Here is a 19,608-nt window from a genome sequence, read left to right as displayed (position 1 = left end):
AAACACAGTGTTACATAAATAATCATTGATAAAACATGTTTAAAAAAATGGGTAGAAATGACTAACAAAGCAATTTAGAAACGCTGCAAATGATGGAAGAAGAATTCAACATGTTTCAATGAAGAAAAAGGTTGGAGCTTAGGCTGTATTTGTTGCATAAGAAGTTAAAATGCACACGTTAGTTCATTACTTCTTAACTTAAAGGAAATAGACATATAAACTACTGTTTATTGCAATAACTAGGCCTAGATTAGGAAAAGTTATATTATGAAATAAGTTAAAAATATTTATTTCATTAATATGAACTTCCAATATTATCAAAAACAAAAAACTTTCAGTTCTTGTATGTAAAATAATGTTAAAAATATTAAAATATTAAAACATTTGCTCATCTTTAGCTCTTGATAGCAGCTCTCTGATCGGAGCTCTGGACAGTTACAGCATTTCGATGAGAGAGTGGGGATTTTCTTTACTGCAATATTTATTTAACCTAACAAATATAAAGCTTAGAACATCACTGTGCCTTATGCAATCGGTTCTCTTGCTCATTCACTTTCGTCACCATGATTTCCAGGGTATTTTATCTAATTCGCGGGCATCACAGCAGCACTAAGAAGAGGCCTAATCGAGAGAATTGTGGAGCTTCCGGGAGAGGCTTTATAGTTGGATGAAACACTAGATAGCAATGATCGCATTACAACAGCTTAAAACACTGGATATACAATGGCTGCACTTGCAAGAAAGAGATTGTCATTTGTGCAAGTTGTGCCAATAGACTGTATAAACTGTATATTTTAGCTGCTGTTACGTGAGCACAGTGATCACTCACGCCCCCATGCATCATTTACATCTGCACATGTTGTAGCACTTCTGGTGAACACTTGCGATTGGTTCATGAGATCAGCCAGACTGACAAGTACCAATTGAGTCATAAAATGTGATTATCGGCCGATACCGATCTCCGGCCGATCATCAGAGAATGCCTAATATTCATGTTTGCCAATCAGTTCACAATGCTAACATAATTGTACAGTCATCTGCATCAATATTGCATTTTAAAATATTGAATCAGATTTTTTATAATTGGGCTGAATTAATTGACATGTTTAGCCTGAGAGCATCAGTCGGTGGTACTACATTAGATCCTGCACTCAAATCTTTACACTTCATGATAGCAAACACATAATTCAGACACCCGAAGCACAATTAACACTTTGCCTGTTATTAGACACTGAAGAGGTGCTTGTCTGGGTTGTTGTGAATGTGTACCAGATGCACAAACCTGTTTATTCAGCCAGCTGTATCACAGGAGAGTGGATTTCTCTTTTAGATCTAATGTTTCATCATTAGGCGGGTAGGAAATGTGAGGGTGGTTACTCTCATGATAGTCTGGAAATGGTCTGGAAATGCTTTGAACGGTGAAGGGCTGCCTATGTTGTCATATGACTGACAGGTTAAGCAGCCAATCACATTTTGTCTTCTTCTGCATCATGTTTAGTGATGTAGAAATGTACATATCTGTGTGTAACAGCACATCTCAAACATTTAAAATCATTACTGCCACAACATTATATATATAAAAAACATTAATGGCACATCAGTCAACATCAGGGCAATGTTTTATTGTTTCTGCATGCAGGACAAATATAACAAAATTCAGATTAATATGTTATGTTGGTCTTTAAATTATTAAACAAATCTGGTGAGGAGGAGAACATATTGGTTCCTAAAAACTAAAGTCTTAGGTTATGTTTATACTGTCTGGTCTTAATGGCCAATTCCGATTTGTTGCCTATATCTGATTTTTTGCCTGTCCGTTTACACGTTCTTTTAATTGTTACCCATATCTGAATCATGTGTTTACACTTGCCATACAATTGACGACGTTGCGCTAGCGTAAAGGCGAGTTCTAGCATTTGTGCCACACTAGTCACGATAGAAGAAATTGGCTTGCTTTTTATGGCGGGCTTTAAAGAGGAGTAGTGGGTCTGAAGTATTATGATGGGCAAACCAACGTTTGATATGTTGTGTCAAAGCTTGTCCACATACCTTGTTTACCGCGCCTGCATCTCCACATACACTCTTCCTTCTACGTCATTAAACTGCGGAGAAGTACTGTACCACATTGTGGCAAGTTTAATGACGTACAAACGGAATCCCTCAATAAATCCGATCTGCCTGTTAACATGATAGTCGCATTTTACAAATCTGATTTATTTCCACATATAAAGGAGGCCTGAAACCAATCTCTAAATATCTGAATGCAGGTGTTTTTTGTGTTTACATGCTCAACAGATCTGATCTGTGTCACATACAATATGAGCAAAAAATCGGAATTGGGTCACATTTAACTGGCAGTGTAAACAGGGCCGTAAAAAGTATGTATACATGGTGATGGCTAGAGTAATGCCCTACAGTATGCTACATTTTTAGTTTCACCAGATGGGACAGTAAAATTGAGTCTAGAGCATTTGTAAGCAAAACACGTAGCAAATCAGTAGGAAATGTGTGTAGGTTTAGTTTTAATATTCAGTTCTTTTGATCTGAATATTAAACAGAAATTGAACCAAGAATATTATTACTTACTATTATACAATACGCAATTGTACAATGCTGTGCAGTTTGCTGAGAGATATGCCAATATGAAGCACCGGTTTAAAACTGTATGAAGCAAATCTCATTACTTTTTAATTCCAACAAGCAATGCAATTGCTATGTCAGGGTCTGCTATTTCATTTTTGCATGTATATGTAGCTGATATAGCCTTCTTGTTTACTGATTTTCCATAATATATGCAGTATATGATGAGTAAAACTCGAAAATTCATATTTTTGAAAACTTAAAAAAAAAAAAAAGACGAACGATCAGCCAGTCTTGGGAAAAGAAAATATTTTGCCATCTCAAGTCAGTAAACAAGTTCAAATATATCTTTTAGATTTCTCTTTAAGTGCCTCAAGCTAAACTCTTAAAGAGTTTATAAACCTCCTATACCAAGATTCTGGCATTTAGTCTTGAAGAATGCTCATTGTCACTGATGTGAACGTGACAGCTTTCTTCATTTGACTGTTAAATAACTGGTACATCTCTTAGAATTTAGGTCAAATCCATCCAATCAGTGAATGACTTTGAATCTGTGGAAGTGTTTCGAGAATAGTTTGCTGTACATGCATCAGACATTTAGCTAACAGTCCTTGGCATGAAGTCCGAGGCATTTCACTCCAGCACCAGCCGGAACAGTTTTTCTAGTTTATATAGGAGTCTGTGCGGGAGCCACTGACCTGTCAGTCCAAATCCTCCAGCTGGACAAAGAGTTTAGCCACCAAATTACCTGTGATTCTCCTGCAGTGAGACGTGCTGCTGTGCTGCAGACACTTGTAATCTCTTGGCAACATCTTTGGTCTGTCTGCTGTCCGCTCAGCGTCTCTCTGTTCCTACACGTCTCTTCTTGTCCTCCCGCTTGTCTGTCAGTCCATCTCTCTGCCCGCTTAGCCATCTGTCTATTTCTCAGGCTGCCCATTTCTTTCAGCGCTCTGTAAAGACACCAACATATGTTGTGTTTTGGATGCTGGTGGAGTTTTAACCAAGCAGCAAGTCATTGTTTTGACTTCAGTTTTGTCAAAACAACAGCAGTCAGACCAGCAACACATAAGCCTGAACAAGCATAACACTTGACCAAAGTGTTGTATTTAATCCCTATCCAACACAAGCTGTACCCTACCCAAAACCCCCAAATATTTGATATACTGTATTCCTAATGTATTTTACTTTAATTTATACACTACCTGACAAAAGTCTTGTCGCCTATCCAAGTTTTAGGAACAACAGATAATAACTTCTAGTTGATCATTTGGAATCAGATGTGGCTTATATGAAGGGCAAAGATCATCTAGGCATCTAGATCACTCTTATTTAAGCAAAATAAAATATGATCATGCCTTGTTTTTTAATTATTTCTTTAGGACAGTGAAGTCTGACTTTGCTTAGACAAAAGTCTTGCCATTTAACAGAAATAGTGTATAGTATAGAACAGGGGTCACCAATCTCGGTCCTGGAGGGCTGGTCTCCCTGCAGGGTTTAGCTCCAACTTGCCTCAACACACCTGCCTGAATGTTTCCAGTATACTTAGTGAGACCTTGATTAGCTTGTTCAGGTGTGTTTGATTAGGGTTGGAACTAAAATCTGCAGGACAACGGCCCTCTAGGAACAAGTTTGGTGACCCCTGGTATAGAATATAAAGTTTGCTGCAGTGGAAAAATAATTATTATTGTGTATGACTCCCCTGAGCTTGGAGGACAGCATCCATATATCTCTGCAATGATCAAATAACTTGTTAATAAAGTCATCTGGAATGGCAAAGAACGCGTTCTTGCAGGACTCCCAGAGATCATCAAGACTCCTTGTATTCATCTTCAATGCCTCCTCCTTTATCTTATTCCAGACTTGCTCAATAATGTTCATGTCTGGTGCCTTGTCTGGCCAATCCTGAAGCACCTTGACCTTCTTTGCATTTACGAACCAGTTAACAGATTTTTACTGTCACTTTTTTTTTTTTTTTAGAAGAATGTAAACTCTGTATATTTATTAATGTCAAATATTATTCTTCTCACTATAACTATATATAAGCATTGGTTTACTTTTAAAGTTTTAAATAAACCATTTAAATTTGCCACAATTATGGAAGTGTAAATCCTATGGTTTGATTTTTCTTACTCGTGTTTAAAAAAAAACGTTTGAATAAAAAACATTTTTTCCACAAATCTCCAAGCACGCTCTTGCTCTTTGCATTAGATGTTGGTGTTATCTTCACAAGCTCATGTCTTATTCTCTGAATCTCATTCATCTTTTCTACCTGGTCAGAAGAAAACACAGCTTCTCAGATGATAAAGCAAACAGGAAGAGGTTTTAGCATTTGCGAATACATCCCTCTGGATCTTCAGTAATCAGGTTAGGGATGAGGGCGTTTGCCTGCCGGACACTGATAAGGTGATTACACACAACACCCTCTGTATCTACAGCTGCTGCTTTTCTCAACGCTTCACCATGATGTTGAGTGAAGCAGCAGAGCAGATCAGACATGCGGCAGTCTGAAGATTAACATGCGCGTGTGTGCACATGTATACAATGCATTCAGAGAGTATTCATAGTGGTTCACTTTTTACACATTTCTTATGTCTTATTTCAAAATGGATTAAATTGATTCATTTCCTCAGAATTCTACACACAATACCCCATAATGTCAATGTGAAAAAAAGAAAAGAAAGAATTTTTTTTAATTGTTGCAAATTTATTAAAAAATAAAAACCTGAAAAAAAATCACATGTACAGAAGGATTCACAGCCTTTGTTTAATACTTTGTTGATGCATCTTTGGCAGAAGTTACAGCCTCAAGTCTTTTTCAATACGATGCCACAAGTTAGGCACATCTGTCTTTAAGAATTTTTGCCCATTCATTTTTGCAGTACCTATCAAGCTCTATCAGGTTGAATGGGAAGCAATGGTGTACAGCCATTTTCAAATCTCTCCAAAGATGTTCAATAGGATTTAGGTCTGGGCTCTGGCTTGGACACTTTAGGATATTCACTGAGTTGTTATGAAGCCACTACATTGATATTTTGGCAGTGTGCTTTAGGTCATTGTCCTGCTGGAAGGTGAACCGCCGCCCCAGATTGAGGTCAAGAACACTCAGGTTTTCATTCAGGATGTTTCTGTACATTGCTGCATTCATCTTTCCCACTATCCTAGTCTTCCAGTTCCTCCTGCTGGAAAACATCCCCACAGCATGATGCTGCCACCACCATGCTTCACTATTGGGATGGTATTAGCCTGGTGATGAGTGGTGCCTGTTTTTTTCCAAACGTACATCTGGCATTCACTCCAAAGAGTTCAATTGTAGTCTCATCAGACCAGACAGTTTTGTTTCTTATGGTCTAAGAGTCCTTTAGATGCGTTTTGGCAAATTCCAGGCAGGGAACATACAGGCCTGATTGGTGGATTGCTGCACAGATGGTTGTCCTTCTGTAAGGTTCCCCTCTCTCCACAGAAAAACGCTGGAGCTCAGACAGAGTCACCATCGGTTTATAGATCACCTCCCCGACTGAGACCCTTCTACCCCAATCACTCAGCTTAGATAGCCAGCCAGCTCTAGGAAGAGTCCTGGTGGTTGCAAACATCTTCCACTTACGGATGATGGAGGCCACTGTGCTGTGTTTTTTCACATTGTCATTATGGGGTATTGTTTGTAGAATTATGAGGAAATCAATTAATTTAATACATTTTGGAATAAGGCTGTAACAAAAAAAGTGTAAAAAGTGTGAAAAGTGAAGCGCTCTGAACATTTACCGGATACTCTTTATGTGTTTGTGTATTCATGCGGTCTTAAAAATGTAGCTCTGTTGTGCTGATTTTGTCATCCAGAGCATTGGGGGTGTTCCAATCGATCAGCTACTGTATAGAACACATGTAAAACTCTCATTTAAAGTATTTTCTAAAGTAAAGTCTAATGCATTGTCATCAAATTTAAAATTGCACTCATTAAGGATTCATGGTGTGATCCAATTGTATTTTAATAGCTCCTGGCTTTTGTCATCTGTGAACATTTGTTTATAAAAAAGTGGGTTTTTGTTACACAATCTCTAAGACTTACAGTAATTCTTATCCTTTAGAAACAGTTTTACCTTTCAAAAGAGGACAAAATAATGTATATACTCTAAATCAGGAGTTCTCAACCCTGTTCCTGGAGATCTACCATCCTTCAGATTTGAGTTGCAACCCATATCAAACACACCTGCCGGTAATTATCAAGTGCCTGTCAAATAAAGCTATATTATAAAAAAAGGCTTCAAATTTGCCCTGTGATTGGTGATCTGAATCTTTATTGGCTGATACTTACCAAAATCCTGAAAGCTGTGAAGAGTGTGTGTGTGTGTGTGTGTGTGTATGTGCGTGTGTGTGTGTGTGTGTGTGTGTGTGTGTGTGTGTGTGTGTGTGTGTGTGTGGCATCCCTGAAGGCCGCTGCAAAGCCTGGGTATAAAGTGTGTGGATCAATGCGAGTGTGTGAGTGAATGTTGAGTTAGCATTTGAATTCCTTCGTGTATATAGTTCATAAATATCATCTTCGGCTTCTCCTTATTGCTCTCTGGAGATCCTAGCATGCACTTTTGATGGAGAAGTGTTGGATTACTAGGACTGTGCCTAAAAATCATATCAGTATACTGCAATTAGGTTTTTGTCTTCAGTGTATTGCGTTAGCATCTGTATTCAGATGCTACATGTAGCTAGGCCTTATTTATTTATTTATTTATTTATTTTGAAAATAGCAAATAATAAATAAGTGTTTAAAAAATTAACTATAAAAACTATAAGTGTATTTCATTTCATTATATTTACTTAAAGCATACAGTATATGTATTTTTAGTTTTAAATAATTAGTCACAATTATAATGTTTACTATCTATCTATCAATCTCTCTATCTACTTGTCTGTCTGTCTAATCATAAATTATAGTTAAACATCTAATGGTTTAAAATTTTATACACTTCATATAAGGATTTTATTACATTTTATAATTTGTAAAATATATACAACTTTAATTTTTCTTTGTGCTAATTTATGAAAATCTTAATTTCATTTACATTCACAAAATTAATTCACATTTTTACAATCGTTTGATATGAATGGCTATTTCTTTCTGAAATATGAAATATAATAATTTGAGTATTAGTTTTTACACTGGCTTGTTGTGAAAACGTACCCTTGTATACATTTCTAGAGAGAGCGCAAATTATGTAGTCAGAGCTACGTACTGCTGCATTTCGGCCAAGGGGCAGTATGATGCCACCAAAGGCTTATGATTCTTTTTGTGTTATCTCCTTGTGGCTTTTCCGCTGTTACTGTTTGCTCAGTGGCTTGCCATGTATGTTGGCGGATGCAGAGAGGAGTTGACCGCAATGTCTGGCAAAGAACTGTTCCTGAAATCAGGAAAAAACTAAAACAAATGGCAAAACATAAAATAAAGAAGTAAATAACAGGGTGAGAACATGGTAAGATCTGAAAACCTTGTTAAAATCATGTGGTGAGGGCTTTTCTAGATTGCTTTTGAAAACACTGTCGGGTGGGTTTAGGGAAGGCGGTGGGCAGGTTAATTTGTCCTTTGGAAAACACTATTGGTTGGTTATAGAGAAGGGGTGGGTGGGGACATTGATCGTTCGGTCTGTCGATTGGTCAGTAAGTCAGTCAGTCATTTGACAGCAGACTCTGGTGAATTTCAGGAGAACCGCAGGGCGAATAGCACTCACGAGAGAAATTTGAGATCTGAAAATGCGTACTCAGTGGCCTCTGGTGGATTTTTGAAAACAAAAACTGCAAAATGTACCTCCTGGGATGTATTTTGCGCTCTCCAGAAATGCATATAGGGGTACGTATCAACAATGAGCCTGGCTTTAATTCTTTAAATATGTGGTAATTGGCCTGTTACACCAGATATTTTTCACAAACTGAAATATTATGACTTTAAACTTTTTTTGTATAATACTTAAACACAATTCATATTTACAAATCACATTACTTTTTGCATGCCATCTTCTTGTTTTTCCCAAGCTTTATAAGCATCTCTTTCTCACACTTCTGGATGCTCTTTAGAGGTACACTGTTGGTCAGGAAAGTAAATATCGACTAATCTGCTCTCTGCTGTGATTGACAGCTCTACTCTGATAGCCAGCAGCTTAAGCACATTTTGGGATGATCGTAATGATGTTCTTCTGCTTTCAGTGGTGTTGTTTTCATTCATAAGGGACTCGGTTTGCCAGGTTTTTCTCGTCGTTAACACTAACAGAACAATGTGTTTTGTGCCTCTCACAGGATCTCGAGGTTCATACAGTAATCAGCACGCACACCTGGGGCCCGAACTGAGGCCCCTGCAGTCTCCCGAGCATCACATCGAGCCCATATATGAGGACAGAGTCTACCAGAAAGTCCCCATGAGGAGCCTAAGCCAGAGCCAGGGAGAAACCCTCCCTCCGGCCCATACAGGAACATACAGGAATAACACAGGTACTGCTTTCTTAAGTTCCAGCATTTAAAAAAAAACAAATGTTCCTTTAAAATAGTTAAGTTCATTACATTTCTTTACACATTTACATCATGAAATAGCATTTATATGAATAGTTGTAATTGTCAGCAAATGTGTGTTTGGTTGTATGTGCCCTGAATTGGATTACCCTAAAATTTTAATTATGTCATGGTTTGCTCTCTTTGTTTTAAACCTGTTTGAGTTACTTTCTTTTGTGGAACACAAAATAACATATTTTGAAGAATGTTTGAAATGGGAAGCCATAGCATTTTTCTTCTTACTATGGATGGCAATAAGCATCACAGCAATACGCTGTACTAAAATAACAAAAATTAGCTTATTGAAATAATCCATTGTCTGGTTTACGTGTACAACAACAAACCAGCTCTGCAAGTAAACTACTCTCACCGGCCACTTTATTAGGTACACTTAACTACTACCGGGTCGGACCCCAATTTGCCTTCAGAACTACCTTAATCCTTTGTGGCATAGACTCAACAAGTTACTGGAAATATTCTTTAGAGATTTTGGTCCATATTGACATGATAGCATCATGCAGTTGCTGCAAATTTTGTCGGCTGCACATCTATGATGCAAATCTCCTGTTTCACCACATCCCAAAGGTGCTTTATTGGATTGAGATCTGGTAATGTGAGGCTATTTGAGTACAGTGAGCTCATTGTCATATTTAAATATCGAGTCTGAGATGATTTGTGCTTTATGTCATGGCGTGTTATCCTGTTTGAAGTAGCCATCAGAAGAGGGTTACACTGTGGTCACAAAGGGATGGACATGGTCAGGCTGTGGCGATGACACGATGCTCAATTGGTACTAATGGACCCAAAGTGTGCAAAGAAAATATTTCCTAAACCATTACACCACCACCACCAGCCTGAATCATTGATACGAGGCAGGATGGATCCATGCTTTCATGTTGTTAATGCCAAATTCTGACCCTACCATCTGAGTGTCGCAACAGAAATCGAGACTCATCAGACTAGGCAGCATTTTTCCAATCTTCTATTGTTCAATATTGGTGAGCCTGTGTGAATTGTAGCCTCAGTTTCCTGTTCTTAGCTGACAGGAGTGGCAGCCGGTGTGGTCTTCTGCTGCTGTAGCCTATTTACCTCAAGGTTCATGTATTGTGAGTTCAGAGATGCTCTTCTGCATACCTCAGTTGTAACGAGTGCTTATTGGAGTTACTGTTGCCTTTCTATCAGCTTGAACCAGTCTGGCCATTCTCCCCAACAAGGTGTTCACAGAACTGATGCTCATTGGATATTTTTTTTTTCTTCGGACCATTCTCTGTAAACCCTAGAGATGGTTGTGCGTTAAAATCCCAGTAGATTGAGCAGTTTGTGAAATACTCAAACCAGCCCATCTGGCACTGACAACCATGCCATGTTCAAAGTCACTTAAATTGCCTTTCTTTCCCATTCTGATGCTCGGTTTGACCTGCAGCAGATCGTCTTGATCATGTCTACATGCCTAAAGGCATTCAGTTGCTGCCATGTGATTGGCTGATTAGAAATTTGCGTTAAGGAGCAGTCGGACAGGTGTACCTAATAAAGTGGCCGGCGAGTCTATGTTTACAATATGTTTACTTTGTTTCCCAGTTTTGATGTCAAACCTTAATAATTTCCTCATCTACCTCACTTTTCATGTTAAAGAAGTCAGCTTTTTAATTTTTTTTCCAGTTTTATGCATCATTTTAATTGCACCACCTCTGCTCAACCTGCACAACATGAGAACTTATTTGTATAACTATTTGGGTCATGAAAGTGTTTGAGTTTCCTACATTCACATCACACATGCATGCTTCAATAAACCAAAAACAATGCATACTTTAATAAACAGAAAGACGGGCTGTTTTCAGACCCAACAAAATGTTGAAAATTATTTTTCAATGAAAACGATGGGGCATTTGGCACTAAAGATGCAAGCATTGCAACTATGCCAGCAAAGAAGCCCATTCTTTATGTGTGTTTTTTTTTTTTTTTTTTGTGGGGGTGGGGTGGGTGAAATTGCTATAAATATATGTTAAACACTGTAAAAAAAGGATGCTCTATGGGACAGTCAATGCCCTTGCCATCCAGAACAGAATAAAAGAGAACATCCAAATTAAGTGAAGAGAAGTGGAAACTGGTTATCGCGATCCAACATTTGCCTCACTAAAAAGATAAACATTTCAGGTGAAGGGTAGTCCACTTACCTCCAAGACTGTGTTATAATCTACAGTACATGACACTATTTTATTGTGAGGATTAGGCTAACCATTATTACTCATCACTGTTGTTGTATAATAATATAATATTTTCCATTATATAACAAGATGAATATAGAAATGTTTATGAAAGAGTTCGTATGTAAAACAATAGCACAATATATAAATCTGTATGTTTTTGTTTCTTTAATCAGTGTCTAGCACACCTTCATCAGGAAATATGAACCATAAGATGTTGCTATTCCTACATGACATTTGGACAGTTTAACGTCTAAAAATAGTTCTAGATCTGCATATGCAGATGTTATTTCAGTTATTTCACCTTTAATTTATATATGTGCAAACAGTATAATTGCTCTTGCACCTATTGTGCGAGCTGTCTCTTTAATGGTGTGATTTATATACATGTCACTGCTGACTGGTTGGAGAGAAAACCCTGTCTCAAACCCTGTTGCACATCGAAACATGTCATTCAACCTGGAAAACATTTCACACCGTTTTGAGCGTTGAACGTGACAGGTTGATGCGTTCAAATGTTGGGTGAAATCATCATAAGGGACAAAACTCTAGCTGTGAAGATTAGCTTACTCCATTTAAGCCATTTATGACCTTACTCTGATAAAGGAAAATGAGTTAACGCATTTACATGACCACATGCATTGTCAGCATACTAAGCATGCCTAATCGGGTTAAGGACGTGCATGTAAACACACCCAATGGCTACCGGTTTTCAACATTCTTCAAAATATCTTCTTTTGTGCTCGACAACCAAAAAGAAAGAAGGTTTGGAATCACTTGAGGGTAAATAAATGGTGAGTACATTTTCATTTCTGGGCGACCTATCGCTTGAAGTGTGTTAATCCCCAAGTTACCAACCTCCAGGATTTCTGCAAGAGAGCCAAATCCTTAGAGAGCATTTATCCAGATCGGACACGGTTGTTGCTTTCAGCCAAGTGGCGACCTCATTAGAATTAATCTGAGTTAGAGCATACCGCACAGTCTGTGTTTAGTGTGTGTGTGGGTTTACCTTAGATGGTTTCACTTGTCTTGCTGGAAACACCTCAGCAGTCTTTTTCAATTAGCTTATTGTTCCTCTTATCTTGATTTTTAGTTCAGGTGAAGCATGTTAATCTGATCTGCCTCGCCTCTTTTGTTGATGCTGTTTTTAGTTAGAGAAAGAGTGGTTGCGTGTATTAGTGGTTGGAATCATATTGCATTGTATTCATTTAGATGTTTGTTTGAACATTTACTCTTAGTTTTAGATTCAGTAAATGGTGTGTCATGATTAGGCCCACACGGAATCTGCAAATGCAGAAATCCCCAGATTTTTAGCTCAACATTGAGACTATGTATTTACTTGTGTAAATGTGTGTAAATTTATATTTATTCAGTTTTTTTAATTAATATCAGTAATATTTTTGACTAATATGAAAATGCTCATTTGTTTTATTTACAATTCAGTTTGTAAAGTAACATTTTCTGTCTTTTAGTACATATATTATATGATAGACTTGTTTTTCTTACCAAACAAGTATCTAGATCAAAGATGTCAAACTCAATTCCTGCAATCGCAGCCCTGCACAGTTTAGTTCCAACCCTGTGACAACACACTTACCTGTAGGTTTCAAACCAACCTGAAGGACTCAATTAGTTTGATCAGGTGTGTTTAATTAGGGTTGGAAATAAATTGTCCTGAGCTGCAGCCCTCCAGGAACTGGTTTTGACATCCCTGGTCGAGATGGATTTGCTTTGTAAGAATTAACTAAAAGTTTAAATGCTATTATTTTTTATTTAATATATTAGGTTTTTTGTTACGATACTCCCAAAATAATTCTGCATAAATCTGATGATTTTTTAAACAAAATACTCAGCAGAAATAGCAAAAAAAAAAATCAGCAGATTCTTTAAACAATTTTGATTTATTATTAAACAACTGCCAAAATTGGTATTATTCCTTTATATTATTATTTCATATTATTAAAATGCTATTTAATTAATCAATTATGTTTTAATATTAGACTTTTTAAACTTTTGGTCACACTTTTTTAAGGTACAATTCTCACTATTAACAAACCATTAGAGAGTGATAGGAAAATATTTTTTAAACATTTTTGTGTTCCCTCGCAAAGATGTTTTGTGTTTCTTTACAAAACAGTTGTTCCACAAACAATACCTGTTCATTTCATACATGTCAACCCTCCTGTTTTTGTAGAGATTCTTCCGTATTTTACCATTCTATCTCTCTGTATTTTCCCATATTTCTTTCATATTTTTAGGCCCAATCCCAATTAAATTTTTGTACCCCATCCCCTTCCTCTTGGCCCTTGAAACAGAATGTGAAGAGGAAGGGCTTCAAATTTTACCGCTAAGAAAAAGGGCACCAATACAACACCTGCACACGTCATCATATGTCATCGTGAGCTCGTATTTCATATAAGATGGACGACGCTACTGCAGTGATTTCAGTGGCGTAATTTTTTGGTATTTTTCTTCAAGAAGGAAACGATATCATGTTATCATAACTATATCATGTCGCGAATAAGATCGTAACTGTACTGTGTATTTACACCATGGCCATATTCATCTATGTAAACACACACACACACACACACACACAATAAAGAACATTAACATTATACCAGGCACTGAAAAAGCTCACTCCCATGCAGCCACTAGACTTTTCTGACAGGGTATTCAAGTGTCAGATGTGGAAGTTTGTTGTAGGACTGCTACAACTACAGGAGTTATTAGGGATTATAGATAGCGTTGTAGGGCTATCTAGCCCTTCCTCTTAGACTTACAGGTCTTCGTATTACTATGAATTTTAGCACAATAAATACCTTATTTGCTGTGTATTATTAATAATTAAGATAGTAGTTGGGTCTAGGTGATAAAGCCACGCCCAATACCTCATACAGACCTAATCTGAGAATTGAACTGAAAGCTTGAATTTCCAGTTTTCGATATAGGGTTAGTATTTTAATGATAAATGATAAATGATGATAAACTTTTTTTTTTCTTAATAAAAAGAGTTTATTAAGGAGGTCTGGCAAGCAATAGTCAACACGAGCAAACAGATATGTGCAGGCAATCCAAAAACGTAGTCAAAGTAACAGGCAAGAGGTCAGAAGGCTGGTGGCAGGCAGGGATAAAGAAATTAACAAGGAGACAGTCAAAACACAGCAAAACAAGACAAAGGAAAGGCGTTGTAATTTCACAAAGTGTAAACAAGACTCTGCGACTAGAGTGAGTGTATGTGTTGCTTAAATAGTGTGTGTAATCAGTCCTTGACAATCTTCCGGTGGTGTGTGTGCAATCAGTCAGGATACGAAACGTGTGTGTGAGCGGAGTGCATGTATGTAGTTGTGGTCCATGAAAAGGCGGATTTGTAGTTCGTTAGCGATTGTGCATGTTTTCCAGTGATCTATAAAGTTAAGATTGCTGGTGATCGTGACACTAGCAATGTGAGGTAACAAAATAAATATGGGTAGGTTTGATTTCATGTGTACTTTAAGTATGATTAGGGATTTAAAATGAGATCATGCTAAAAGCACAATTCAGCAGCCAGTATAATAATAGCCAGGTAATAAGCCAGTAGGTAAATTGTTACCAAACTTTTTATAGTGTATCAATACAAAGTACTTTTTTATTGCATTTGCTTGGTTTCAATGACCATGAAGTGATTTGGAATTAAATATCATGTTCTTTCAATGTCAGTTATCCTATAAGAATCAAGAAATACTCCACAAAATACTCTCACCTGGCATAGTCTTGCACATAAAATCTGTACGATGTGTCTTAATTGGGGTCTGCTGTAGTAATTTCCTCTGCTTGCTGCAGTCTTCCAGTGACCTTTGAGAAATGAAGCTTGTAATGTTCCTCCGGGACTTTATTCCTTCTCAAAACTGTTGCCTCTGCCTAATGGTATGGCAGCATCAGCAGACTGGTGAAAATTATGCTCTGTCTCTTCTGGCTCTCACAAATCATAGGCCTTTTATTTTCTCACCCTCAAGATGTTCCTGTGCTTTAAAAAGAAAACGGAGAGCCTTGGCTTGCTTAGATAAACACAACAGAACAAGGGCAGTGTTGTCTCTTATTTCCCTATTGAATGGTGCTAAAATACAATTAAACAGGTAAATGAAGCAATTAAATGGGTGTCATTTCTGTCTGAAGCTAAAGGTCAACATGGCTATAGTCGTAAAGTCTGTCTGCCATGCATCAAATTAAAGCTGTTTTAAAGAACTGAATTGAAGGCATTATATAATCCTTCCCGAGCACTGCTATTAAGAATTCAGTTTCATAATGCATAAGTTTGCAGTATTGAGTCATTTTGTTACAGCTGTGTTGCATCCATTACTGTGTGTGTTGCTGAGTTAAGCTGTATATCTTTAGACCTTAAAGGGACTATATTTATATGCCTTTATTTATAAGATGTAACACAAATCTACTGTGGAAAATGACCGTAATTGTAATGGTAAAATAAAAATAATGCAGTAAAAATACATAATCTTGTTTACAGTAATAAGTTTCAGTATTGTATGGTAGTAACAGGTTTATACAGTATTTAATGTTGTTGTTGTTGTTGTTGTTGTTGTTTTTACTGTATAATATGTAAAATAAACACCACAGATCATTTATAACTTGACAAATTTGCCTCTGTTTAGTTGTAAGCAAAAATGTGCTATTCTGACACTCCAAAAACAACAAAACAAGCAAATCACTCACAGATAATAAGTCATAAATGACCGGTCATTTACTGTTTTATGTAAATGTAATACTCTGAAAACTGAACTGACACTGTTTCAATTGACTATAATCTTCTATGTGAAGCTGCTTTAACACAGTCTACATTGTAAAAGCAAAGATGAATTGAATTAAATTGAATTTATTTTGAAATTTAATAAACTGAACCATGAATAGTGGGGTAGATTGTGTATGTTAGACTGTTTAATTGTAAATAATTGAATCTGAAAAATAAACTGCATAAATTAAATCTGTGATGTACACCAATCACAATTCGCTATGTAAATCTCTGACATCATTGCTGACAGCTTAGCTGTGCATTATGTAAGTTTGACACCCAGTGGTTAAACTAGGTATTGCACTCCTGGATCAAAATATATTTTCGCTGGACTCCTTCTCTGAGGTGTTCATGCAAGTGCAGGTTGCCAGATTGATGTAAATGTGCCTGACTATTGAGCCTAAAGGCTGATTTAAAGCTGATTAGATTTTTTTCCAACTAAAAGCAACAACATACGATATTCTATATAAATATAGAAGACTTTTTGTCCTAACAACACCTGAAATTTATATTTTAGAAACCCTTATATATTTTATATCCCTTTTATGTGCTTTATTCAGTGTTAAATGCTAAAAATTTGAGTTTGAATGGCATTTTACATAACATTTGTTGCCATATACTGAAAGCAGCAGCAGATAGTTCACCTCAGATCTTTAAATAAAACAAACTTCAGAACTTGGACTCACCGCAAGCCAAGAAATTGGCAAAGTCATTCAGCATGTGCATATAATAATGTTAAAGTAGTTTAATATATATTGAATATTAATTAAATTATAAACCTTGCCATTTTGTTGGAGTGCAGTGAGTGCACTATTCTGTCGTGTTTCGTCTGGTGCAAACAGCCAAATTGCTTATCACTGCAAATCTCCTCACGTAGAGTGTTGTTAGGACATGAGGTTACAATGTATCCTGCTCACTTAATGTTTACATTTGTAATGACATTATAATTTGCTTATTAATAACAACTTATGTGGAACTCTGAATTAGCGTCTAATTTTGGAGGCTGCTACTGGCCACTGGAGGTTGCATTTTTGGTTGCGGGCACATGCTTTGAGAGTCTTTCTGACTGAATGAATCAAATACGCTGTTTTCCATGAAGGCAACTGGGGGTGCTGAAATATAATATAATAAATAAAAAACAAAGACTGCCGTTCTGACATGTAACTCACATTTTCAAAGCAGAATAACTCACTTTAGCATTGTTTTTCAGATAAACAGGTATGCTCACTTAGCATGATTCTTAACTCTGCAAACATATTATGGTATTTTATGGTATTTTTATGCTTTAGAAGAGTCAACTTACATACAGCACCTTTAATTTATTCGCCAGTAGGAGATTAAACTTTAATAAAAGATTAAAGTTTATGAAAAATACATAAAAATGAAAGCACATCTAAGGCTGAAGTTATCTACAAAATTCAATTTGAAGAGCTCTTTGCAGCAAGTTAAAGAAAGCAGGAAAATAACGGATGAGAGCGCCTCGCGAGCACTGTCAAAATATTTATGAATATTAGAACCTGTTGGCTGATTTTTCTCTCTTTCTTCACTTTTTTCGATTGCACACTTGGCAAATGATCAAATCAAGTCAGAATTGGCACACTGCAGTCGCACCCCGATAATAAACAGGCATTTTGCAGCCAGCAGATTTCAGCTGTGGCTCGAGATGTCTGAAACTTCATGATAGCATTCAGACTGACATTGAGACGCCTAACAAACTCTCACAAAAGTAGCTCAAGCGTCAGCATTTTTCAAAGGTTTTTTGTGATTCTTTTAATATGTTCATTGAGATTCACTTAAAATAATATACCAAATTTTCACACTCAAAACAAATATGTATACGGAAACAAAAATTAACCCTCATCCTTGGTGAAAAGGCCTGATTTTAGGGCATTTTAAAGTGGTTCACCCAAAATTATACATATTTTTTTCTCACTCAGTTTTGTGTTTCTCTTTAGTGATTCTGCTTGTTAACAGCAAAAGTGTTAATCATTAATTAACACTTTACACACTGCCTCACACTGACAGTGTTTATTTAACAAATTCTAACACTAGAGGATTTGCTATGTACCAATAAAGCACCATTCATTCATTTTCCCTTGGCTTAGTCCTTTATTTTATCAAGAGTCGTCAGAGCGAAATGAACTGCCAACTATTCCGGCATATGTTTTGCGCAGCAAATAAGCCACAACCCAGTAATTTATGCTCATATTGGCGTTTCCATCAACAGTTTTTTAGGGCAAATCGTTGCTAATGTTATCTTCCAAATTTGAATTTGGTGTAACAAAAGTGAGATTTTGTTTGGGTGCTATGGCAAAAGTAGACACCATATGGCACCTTTAAAAAAAAAAAAAAAAAAGAATTTTCCAGTCACAAATTAATAATGCATAATGTTACAATGTCTTAAAACCATGCCCAAATCTTGAATTAAAACCTTTCCGAAGATCAAAGCAAGATTCAGTTATAAAAGTGTGTAGTAAAATTTTGTAATATTGAGAAAAACGTAAGATTTCTCCCCAAGATCATTGGGGAGGAACCTGCTGCATGTTTAAAAAAGGATATTTAAATTATTTTAATTTGAAAACTAAACAGCATGAATTAAAATTGTGATGTAGACCAATCACAACTCAGTATGCAAATCTCTGAGATCACAGCTGGCAGTTTAATGTACTCACTGGTGGGAGATTAAACTTCAATAAAAGGTTAAAGTTAAGCAAAAATCCAATTTGAAACTACCACTTTGGCACCGTACCATTACACTTTTTTGGCTCCCTTTTTTAATGGTACCTAGAACATGTCACAGTCAAAGAAATGTTCTGATAGATCCAAGTGCGAGTGAACAAAAATTATTTATTGAAACAGTCAAAACAAACACAAAGAAAGAGTGCGGTGCTAGGGCTAGGAGAAACAGGACAGGTATCAGGCAGGAAACAGGGTCCAGTAGAAACTCCTCACGGTCCTGAGCACAGACAGATAGCACACATAAGTACACGTAACGAACTGACAAGGACACACAGAAAACGTCGCCCATATATAGGCACGAATATGAGCCTCAGCTGGAGAACTAATCAAGCTAGCTGAGTGCCGTCATAACACGTGATCCAAACAAATACACATGGACAACAAAAATAAAACAAACCCACATGATCAAACAGACACTCCGGGAGAGCGCACAAACCTGCAACCGTGACAGCACAACAGTGCAGTAGCAAAGGAGTGGAACTAAACTCTCTGCTTAATGCTATTGGTTTACAGAGAATCACCACCAGTGCATGCAGCAAGATAAAGGAACAACAACACAGCAAACACCATTTTTAAACACACAGCCGCACATGGCGTCCTAAATAGACCTCAAGCTTAAACTAAGCTGGTCGTCGTCTTGTGACAAAAATCCACATATAAGAGCAGGATCTGCTTTTGTCCTTTATTGTTGTTTATGAGCTTCCCACATTTGAAATTAAGGAACTGAAGTTTTCATAAGATGTGATGTATAAACGGACCATATATCTTCTTGGAGCA

General features: G+C 36.8%; 1 protein-coding gene across 11 annotated transcripts in view; it reads left to right on the top strand.

Annotated features, from left to right (window-relative positions):
* Positions 1–19,608, top strand: part of ctnnd2a (catenin (cadherin-associated protein), delta 2a) — a 579,694-nt gene that overhangs the window by 297,836 nt on the left and 262,250 nt on the right. For all 11 annotated transcript variants that reach the window (XM_073940674.1, XM_068217203.2, XM_073940678.1 and 8 more), the window contains one exon: positions 8,857–9,048. In XM_073940674.1, the coding sequence (XP_073796775.1) occupies positions 8,857–9,048 (192 nt within the window). The remainder of the gene's footprint in view (positions 1–8,856; positions 9,049–19,608) is intronic.

The sequence above is a fragment of the Danio rerio genome, chromosome 24, assembly GCF_049306965.1.
Source record: "Danio rerio strain Tuebingen ecotype United States chromosome 24, GRCz12tu, whole genome shotgun sequence".
Classification (NCBI taxonomy): domain Eukaryota; kingdom Metazoa; phylum Chordata; class Actinopteri; order Cypriniformes; family Danionidae; genus Danio; species Danio rerio.
The sequence above is the reverse complement of the archived record's forward strand: the minus strand, read 5'-3'. Positions and strand labels throughout refer to the sequence as shown.